This window comes from Gymnoscopelus braueri, assembly GCF_963280865.1.
Source record: "Gymnoscopelus braueri genome assembly, chromosome: 1".
NCBI classification, from domain to species: domain Eukaryota; kingdom Metazoa; phylum Chordata; class Actinopteri; order Myctophiformes; family Myctophidae; genus Gymnoscopelus; species Gymnoscopelus braueri.
In genome coordinates, this window is record NC_137603.1 from 62,232,866 (window position 1) to 62,242,217 (window position 9,352).

The 9,352-nt window shown below is 42.3% G+C and overlaps 1 protein-coding gene across 2 annotated transcripts in view; it reads left to right on the forward strand.

The window, feature by feature from the left end:
* Window positions 1-8,093, forward strand: part of LOC308094402 (uncharacterized protein) — a 53,518-nt gene extending 45,425 nt beyond the window's left edge. The window contains exons 34-37 of one of the 2 annotated variants that reach the window (XM_080441041.1): window positions 1,434-1,844; window positions 2,882-3,199; window positions 3,903-3,994; window positions 5,173-6,224. In XM_080441041.1, coding sequence (XP_080297167.1) covers window positions 1,434-1,844; window positions 2,882-3,199; window positions 3,903-3,994; window positions 5,173-5,298 — 947 coding nt within the window. In that variant the 3' untranslated portion in view covers window positions 5,299-6,224. Of the gene's footprint in view, window positions 1-1,433; window positions 1,845-2,881; window positions 3,200-3,902; window positions 3,995-5,172; window positions 6,225-7,969 lie in introns of those variants that run through there. The other variant, XM_080441042.1, reaches the window with a different exon arrangement.
* The last annotated feature ends 1,259 nt before the right edge of the window (window positions 8,094-9,352 follow it).

Below are 9,352 nucleotides of genomic sequence, written 5' to 3' on the forward strand. Positions count from 1 at the left end.
AACAGCCCCCTTTACGTTTTGGCCTATAACTCTTGAACCGTAGGTCGTAAAATCAATCTGGATTCCTTGGGTCACGACGCATCTCCCCATATAGGCCACGCCCATTTGCGTCAGGATAGATTTTCCGCCATTTTGAATTTTCTTCAAAACACACTTTTAGCTCCTCCTCCCATATATTTTGTCTAAATTTCACAAAAAATCGGTACACATGATCTCTGGGCCCATGCGATAAACATATCCAAACGGCATTTTGATAGTCCTTACCGTTCGTCCGTAAATGGCTTCCAAAGTTTGTGGGAGGGGCCCGTTTTACCAAAAATGCTACAAATCACGATCAAGAATTTCCACTTTGATCCATAGGGGGCGCCACAAATGCTCAAAATGTAACATTTTGATGCAAAAACAAAAAGGTTGGGGGGACCAATCCTCTCAAAATGAAACGCAAGTGATCTCAGGAGTTGCGTGACAATGTAATTGGCGCAGCCTCCGACGGTATTCCTCCCAGCGTATTCCTCGAGTCCCGGCGGCAGCGACCCGGGACTCGCGTCGGCGCAACCACACTCTGCAATTGCCCTGAATTGCGACGCGTCTAGTTGTTCATTACATTGCACAGAGTGAGAGAGGAGAGGATGTCGGTAGAATAAATCCACTTGAGTTATGCATTATGCAAATGACATGGATCAGTCACTGTCTGCTTCTAATGAGTTACGGTCAATGTATACTCCCATCGCATGACGATTGTTTGCTTGACGCATCGCATGACGATTGTTAGCTTGTAGATCTGTTCTTTTGGACAGTTGGGCATTAACTCAAAATAAAACAAAGTACCTACAGCTAGGGGTTTTAAGCAGTCTGTTGGCCATTGGTTCTCAAAGTAATAAAGCGTCACACCCCTTTATCCATATTTTATACACTGCTCAAAATAATAAAGGGAACACTTTGATCCCTTAATTATTTTGAGTTTTCATGAACTGTGTACATACTGCTAACAAAAACTGCTCAAAAGAATTAAGGGATCAAAGTGTTCCCTTTATTCTTTTGAGCAGTGTACTTTGGCTATTCAAAAATAGCAGATATACAAGCTCATAGCGCGTCGAGCTTGTAGATCTGCTATTTTTGAAAAATCGTGAACCTTTGTGCAAATCTTTGAATATGTATTTTTTAAAGTAAACATTTGTAACGCAAATGTTTGCTTCTGGGGGGTCCCTGGAACAAAGTGTTTTGAGATAACATTTTGGGGGTCCTTGACATGAAAAAGTTTGAGAACACCTGTGTTAGGCTGAGAGTCAATAGTATAGACTCTCAGGCAAACAGGCTGCACCAAGGTGTTCATATAGACTCTATACGAACACAAAGGGAAACTTGGCGAGGAGGGTGATCACTGTGCCAAAAAAACTCTCCCTTTTTTAAAAGCATCTTCTGTTGTGCTCCAGCAGGCGGCAGCAGTGAGGTGGCGCTGGCTGAAGTGGAACAGTTGAAGCAGGAGAAAGAGGAGAAAAACAAGGCTGTGCAAGATCTGAAGACCTCCCTGGAGGAGAAGACCCAGGAGGCTGAAGATCTGAAGACCTCCCTGGAGGAGAAGACCCAGGAGGCCGAGGAGAAGGAACGCGCGGCGGCAGAACTGAGGTCTTCTCTGGAAGACAGAAGCGAGGAGCTGGACGAGGTGAAGGAGGCGCTGGAGGAGAAGAGCAGAGAGTCGGACGAGAGCGTGGAGAAATACTGCAGCCTGATGCTCCGGGTCCACAGCCTGGAGGAGACCAACGACAGCCTGACCGCGCGTCTGGAGCACCTCACAGCTAGCCAACAGGCTAACGCCGTTGGCATCCAGCCGGGCAGCGCTAACGGTGCGGCCTATCACAAACTATTACTTTATTATTACGGTTATAATTATGTTTTATTATTATTGCCTGATCGCAATTATTTGTGATGATTGCAGTCGTGCATAATCGCTTCCATTCATCTGTGTAAATTAATCTGCTGAAAAATGAATACATTTTCAAAAATAGCAGATCTACCAGCTACAAACATTGTGAGCTTGTAGAACTGCTATTTTAGTTTTGTCCCACACATTTAATTAAAGTTAGGCTAAGTGATTTGTTCAGTAACAAGAGTCTCCATGTCTCGCCAGATCTTTATTAAACAGAAAATGCATTTTCAGGTCAGGATACCAGGATGGAGAACTCAGACAGGATACAGTGACATTGGAAGTGATGACACAAATAAATTAGCAGGCAAAATTGGATAAATGGGTACTCTCTTCTGATTGGCTGAAAATGTGTCACCTACCTGAAAATGTATTTTCTGTTTATTAAAGAGCTGGAGAGACCGGGACACTCCTGTTACTGAACAAACACTCATACACAATATAGTGCTGTAACCTTTTAATAAGTGACTTTTTACCTTTTTAAGTATACTAGGGATAGGGATATGAGCACCCAAAGTGTGTCATGGTCCGCTTGTTTCACGGATGTGGCAACAGCGGCGCTTGTTTCACGTACATGATTTGGCAACCCGGGAGCCAGCGAACACAAAAACGCTAATAAACAGCTGACATTTGGGGAAAGCGAAAAACAGGCTTCGCTGTTCCGTGCACATGGTAATGGTCAATGGCTGTGTACAAAATGCAGAAGAACCGGGCAGAAAAGATTTTGGGGACGCGCTCACTCACTCACAGAACTTTGTAGAATTATAGGATGATGTAGGATGATGGTCTTATGGGTATTATTTATTTTCATTATTGGTACCAGTCATTTTGAGTCATATCTTTGTGTATTTAGGTTATTTGTCATGTCTGCCCTGTGCACTTTTACTTTACAAAGTCTACAAGGCAAACATAAATGTCATTTTTATTATGTCACTAAAAATGTCATGATCGTGACAGGCAGTGCCAAACGCCGGCGTTCAGAGAGGCTGTCGGCCTCCAAACAGCAGGGGGCGCTGGAGGACGACAACGCCGAAAACACGGCTCCACCGGCGGCGGTGGCCGGGGGCGATCGCCATCCCCCTCCTCAGAGGTCGTCTCCAAGGAAACGGGGTCACGGGGTCAAGAACACCCCGACCAAAGCCCAGGAGGCCCTGCACGACCTCGCCAAGAGGATCCGAGACAACGTCTCCACGGCAACCACGCCGCGACCGCCAGGAAGTGAGCGGGGCGACGACGAGTTCAGGCCGGAAGGACTTCCTGAGCTGGTGCAGAGAGGTCAGTACTGAGCACTGGTGGGAAAAAGTATTCACATTTTTTACTTAAGTAAAAGTATCAATACTGAGGGCACGGTGGCGCAGTCGTTAGCGCTGTCGCCTCACAGCTAGAAGGTCCTGGGTTCGATTCCCGCCGGGGATGCTGTGGGCGCTGGGGGCGTGTCTTCTCCTCCGCATCATCAGCGCCCATACCCTAGGTGGGGTTGGCGAAAGGGCCTACTCTGTGTGGAGTTTGTATGTTCTCCCCGTGTCTCTCAGGGTAGTTAATACCCTCACAAAAACATGTAGTAATCCTGGTCACTATAACGCCTCCCCCATGACAGCCGGGGCGCCTGATGGAGGGGAAAGGAACTGGTTGGAATAACGTGTTCCTTCCACGCGCTACGTCCAACCAGGGAAACTCCCCCCTGTCAGGTGACAAGAAGGTCAGTTGGCTCTCATGCATTGAAGGAGGCATGAGCTCGGCCCTGGCCTCCCTAGGCTGGTGAGGGGAGTGTAGTGCCCAGGATCACTTAGAAAATTGGCACCGGGTGAAAAATAAGGGTGGCACCTGTGGGCGGGAGGAGTAGGACGAAGGCTCTACTTCCTTGTATGACAACAATGAGATAAGAGTGGTTTAGAATACTGATCAAAAGTGAGTAACAAATGAGTGCTCCTTTAACGTGTGTGTGTGTGTGTGTGCGTGTGTGTGCGCGTGTGGTCAGGTTTCGCTGACATCCCGCTGGGCGAGGCCAGTCCGTTCATCATGAGGAGAACCACCGTGAAGAGACGTAGTCCTCGTTCATCTGACAACAAGGTGAGACTTCCCTCCTAGTGGATCTCAAAGTGGGGTCCGGACATAGTTGATTTTGACAGCAGATTTAGATTTAGTTTTAGTCATAGTCTTTTGAATACAATTCCATTTAGTTTTAGTCATATTTTTGTCATCTGAAATGTTTTAGTTGTTGTCTAGTTTTAGTCGACTAAAGATCATAAGATTATAGTCGACTAAATCTACAGTTGATTTAGTGGACTAAAATGTATGTTGGCGGTGCCTTGATGGTGTCGTAAAGGCTGATTTTGGCTGAAAACAGCATTCATACCTGAGTGTGGCTGTGGGAAGGCCACAAAAAGCGTAATCAACTTTCCCAAAGCTGTCTTTAACCATAGACATACTCACCACTGGATATTATGTCGCATGACATATTTAGCACATGTGACCAAACATCAAACGATGACTAGCAGGGGGTTCCCTTCTAGTCATCTGGGGCCGTCCCGGGCACTTCCACACTCCAGGAATGTGGAAGTGCCTTTTACTAATGTCTTTAGCTATTGAAAAATAGCAGATATACAAGCTCATAGCACGGCACAGAGTGCCGCACTATGAGCTTATAGATCTGCTATTTTTAGAAAAATCCTGAAAATTTGTGCAAATCTTTTATATACATTTTTAACTCAAATCTTTGCTTCTGGGGGTCCCTGGAACAAAATATTCTTAGATGGGAGGGGGTCCGCGGTCAAATACATATTATTTTGGGGGCCCTTGACATGAAAAAGGTTTGAAAACCATTGATAATATAGCAACATAAGTAAAAGAATATATCAAAAAAGTACTTTAGGATTTAGAAGACATTTGTGAAATCCCCAGAAGCAAAGATTTGAGTTAAAAACTTTCGCTTTAAAAAAGTATATATATATTCAAACTAAAGATTTGCACACATTTTCACGATTTTTCAAAAAAATAGCAGATCTACAAGCTCATAGCGCGGCACTCGGTGCCGCGCTATGAGCTTGTATATCTGCTATTTTTATATAGCCAAATAAATCTTAAAATGATGCGTTCCCACTCCCAGTCCACCACTGCCAAATACAGTAGATATCAATTCGGGCGGGTCCTTGACACGAAAACGATTTGAGAGCCACTGCAGTTCTGCCAACGTGACTTTTCTGCTTCTTAAATGATCTTTCTGTCCCTTCATGTTGTTCTGTCTCCAGGTGTTGGGGTCCTTGTCCCTCCAGAATCCCTCCGTCACCACGGTAACCCCTGGGATTGACGGCTGTGAGGATGGCGGGAAAGCCGACCCAGACGGCGGCCAGGAGGAGAACTGTCACGTTCAGTAAACACACAAACACATCTGGAACATTACCGTTTAGGATTTAACCTGGCGCTGTCGGGTGGAAGCCTTGTATTTCCCCAAAACTGTTCAAATGGGCGGGAAAATAACCTGTGTCCGAAATGGATCCAATATAGTGATAATTTAGTCATACTCATCATATAGTAAGTGATATTTTTGGGTGCAAACTAAAATCTTTTTTGTTAAAAAGGGAAGATATTCTGATCGTTATAATCATCGTTATAGAGTGCTTGTTCAAGTAAAAAGGGGTGTCCCATGTCTCTCCAGCTCTTTATTAAACTGAAAATACAGTTTCAGGTCTGAGAACCCCACAAATATCACTTATCAGCCGGTGTTCCGGTATCATTGCATGGTGTGTCTGCTCACTTGTTTGTTTCGTCGCGTCTAATTTCACTTGTTTATCCGGAGTAAATTATCTCTCCTGATTGGTTTCTTGGTTTCTCGACCTGAAAATGTATTTTCTGTTTACTAAAGAGCTGGAGAGACGGATCGACCCGTTACCGAACGCACACTCTATAGGAGTGATTGCTATCAGAATAAAGAGCTATTAAAGAACAATTATTTTAGCAAAGAATATCGCTTCACCTTTTAAATATTTATAAAACCCACTGACAGATGTAACCACGTTCAACCAGGATAGCATGTCGCTAAAGGAAAACTATATGTCTTTATAGGTGAACATTTTCACGAACGATACGAACAACATGAGCTGCCTCTTGTAAATCCAGTCGTAACACACAGTGACGCTGTAATACAGTGGTTCTCAAACTTTTTCACGTCAAGGACCCCCAAAATGATATGTATCTGGCCGCGGACCCCAAATCTCAAATATTTTGTTCCAGGGACCCCCCAGAAGCAAAGATTTGTGCTACAAATGTTTGCTTAAAATATATATATATATTCAAAGATTTTCACACATTTTCACGATTTCAAAAAAATAGCAGATCTACACGTGCCGCGCTATGAGCTTGTAGATCTGCTATTTTTGAATAGCCAAAGTATAAAAGGTCAAAATTATTGTGATGCTATATTAACACATTTTGCTGGGGTACGCCCTGGAACCCCCCCAAGGACCCCTGGGGGTCCCCGGACCCCACTTTGAGAACCAATGCTGTAACACATTCAAGCCTAAAGTATGCTCCTGTGAAAGTGTTGGTGTGTAATGGTACAAAATGTAAATACGTCTCTGCTAGGCTTTGTGTCTGCTTGCTATAGTACCAATATTAACAACAATCGGCAAACATTATGCGTCACATTTCTGCCGAAGATTAATTCACCGTAATAACGGTAATATAAAACACAGTAAGGTACCTTATAGTCAGGGGATCTTAGCAGAAAGATTTCCAATCTTGGAATAAATTCCTTACCAAAAAAAATCTTCACCAATGTGTTTGTAAAGGTGTCTAGTAACACATCTCACAAAGACTGAAATTCAGTTTCCCTAGGAGAATTTTTGACAGCTGCTGAAAGTTGGGGTACCCACCATTTCCCTGCATTTCCATGCAGGGCAAAAAAAATGTAATTTTAATTCTGTTTTAAGTAGCATGTGAGAGGCAAACTAGGGTGTTTTTATGATTCTGAATCCATTGCAAGCATTTGTTTTGCACCAAAACCACTCCTTGGGCTAAAAACAGCCCAATCTCAATGGGCTTTTTACACAAAAAGTATACCTGGACAAGGATGGCTATGGCCGTTTTTAGCCCAAGGAGTGGTTTTGGTGCAAAACAAATGCTTGCAATGGATTCAGAATCATAAAAACACCCTAGTTTGACCCCTCACATGCTACTTAAAACAGATTTTTTTTGCCCTGCATGGAAATGCAGGGAAATGGTGGGTACCCCAACTTTCAGCAGCTGTCAAAAATTCTCCTAGGGAAAATGAATTTCAGTCTTTGTGAGATGTGTTACTAGACACCTTTACAAACACATTGGTGAAGATTTTTTTTGGTAAGGAATTTATTCCAAGATTGGAAATCTTTCTGCTAATATCCCCTGACTATTAACACTTATATCACTGCATCTCACTAAAGGCAGCTATATGATTCTAAGAACACCTCTCCTGTAAATATTGTGTATGTTTAGATCTCTCAAGATTGATTGAAATACTTTCCTTTCCACTTCTAGAACCTCTGTCCTGTAAATATTTTCTATTTTTAGATGTCTCTCAAGTCAACATTGACTGCACTGGTCTCATGTATCTGAATGTTTTTAGTGTTTTATTGCTGTATTTTTTATATTGTTTTTTTTTTTACTTCATTTAGACCGTTCAATGTTATGCATCATTATAGTTTTTTTTCTGACATTGATAGGTAAACAGTGTACAGAGACACGAAACATAGAGTAGGCGATTGACATGCAAGCAAATAGTCCAGTCAGCCAGGAATGCTTCCATGTGGTATATGCTAACAATTCTGTAATTGGGTCGCCCAATCACTAACGTAAATAAATTATGTTTCTGTTCAAAAAACCTGCTAATTAATGTTTCAGTTCATCTCTGTCATGCATTCATTGTAACAAACTGCTCCTATTTGATATTTTCCATGTTTATGTCATTATTGGCTGCATCCAACTTGTGAAATTTAATGCAACTTGATTAAGTTACTTAATCTTGTGTCAGAATGTTAACAGAAACTGTTATTATATTTTTGTTTTACGCAGCTTACACAGAATACGTAACATAGATAGTTCTCAGCCCCTTCAATGCTTGCTGTGGAATAAAAAAGCATTGCCGATTCTGTGACATCTTAAATGTATAGGATCTCATGTTTAAATTTTAGCTAAACAACCGATAAGTTACCAATAAAATGATCATTGGAAAAGAGGAGTTCAATGTTTTGTTTGGAAGCTGTCAGTTCTGTGAGTTCTCAGAATTTGAATCTAATCTCAGTATGTCTGAAAGTTATATTTAAACAGTCAAAAGATTGTTTGATTGTAAAACACCAATATGTACATTATGCATGATAATGTTACTACAATGTATACTGTAGGTGAACTTCCTAGCTTCTGATGGCCAAGAAAGAAAAGGGTATTATTTTCTATTATTGCATGATTCATACTTACAGTAGTTGTGTTGAGTGTCGTCAAAATAGCAGATCTACGTGTAGTGACATTTAGGCTAGTGAGTGACAAGACGGAGATGCCTCTACCAGGACCAAATAAGAGTTTTTCCTCATCTCTAATAAAGGCCTTCCATACAAGACATTATTTTACTGCAAAAGTGGTGAAATGTATATGCAAGGGATAATGTATGAGGAGGTGGTCATTATTGAAATTTAAAGCCCAACGGGGTGATTATCCACTGACGCGGAGCGGAGGTGGATAATCACCCTGAAGGGCTTTACATTTTAATAATGACCACCTCCTCATACATTATCCTGCTTATTACGCGGCTACTTAATAAATAAATTGACCCAAAAGTAACAACAAAACGAAGTATCACTGGGTGAAAAGCAATGATTTTGGGAGGGTATTCCTCAGGCATACCCCTGATACTTACGGGAGTATGTGTGTGTATGTTGCCCTCATTCATTAATGTACCACCTCCCACATACCTCCCACATATCCAGGTAAATGTACCATTTCTGAGACATTCATTTGCATTTACCCCCTGTGGTGTCTGCCAGCAAGGAGCCCACCCCTCCCTTTTTTTTTTGCCGTTTGTTTGCTAACATTTCATTTTCATGTTAATATATAGCTGAGCTAGCCTGCTAACAGCGGTGGTTGCGCTATGCATCATGTTTATTTATTTTTCTATTTTTTACTCATGAAGATTTCCTGGAAAAAATGTATAATGTGTTAGGGACCGATCAGACGCTCTGTACTTATTGTTGATGATATGGCCAGGGTCAAACTTGGATGGCAAGTTTTTGTTTTGTTTTTATCGTTGCTTTATTCTCTAATATTGTTTTATTTTCATGTCGAATGTATAACTGAGCTGGCTAGCTGCTACCCGCCGAATGGCGGGTGGTTCCAAAGTATGGCGCCCCCTCTGGTCTGAGGGACCGTGAACCCTGAACTATGAACTAGACCACCGCTTTGATT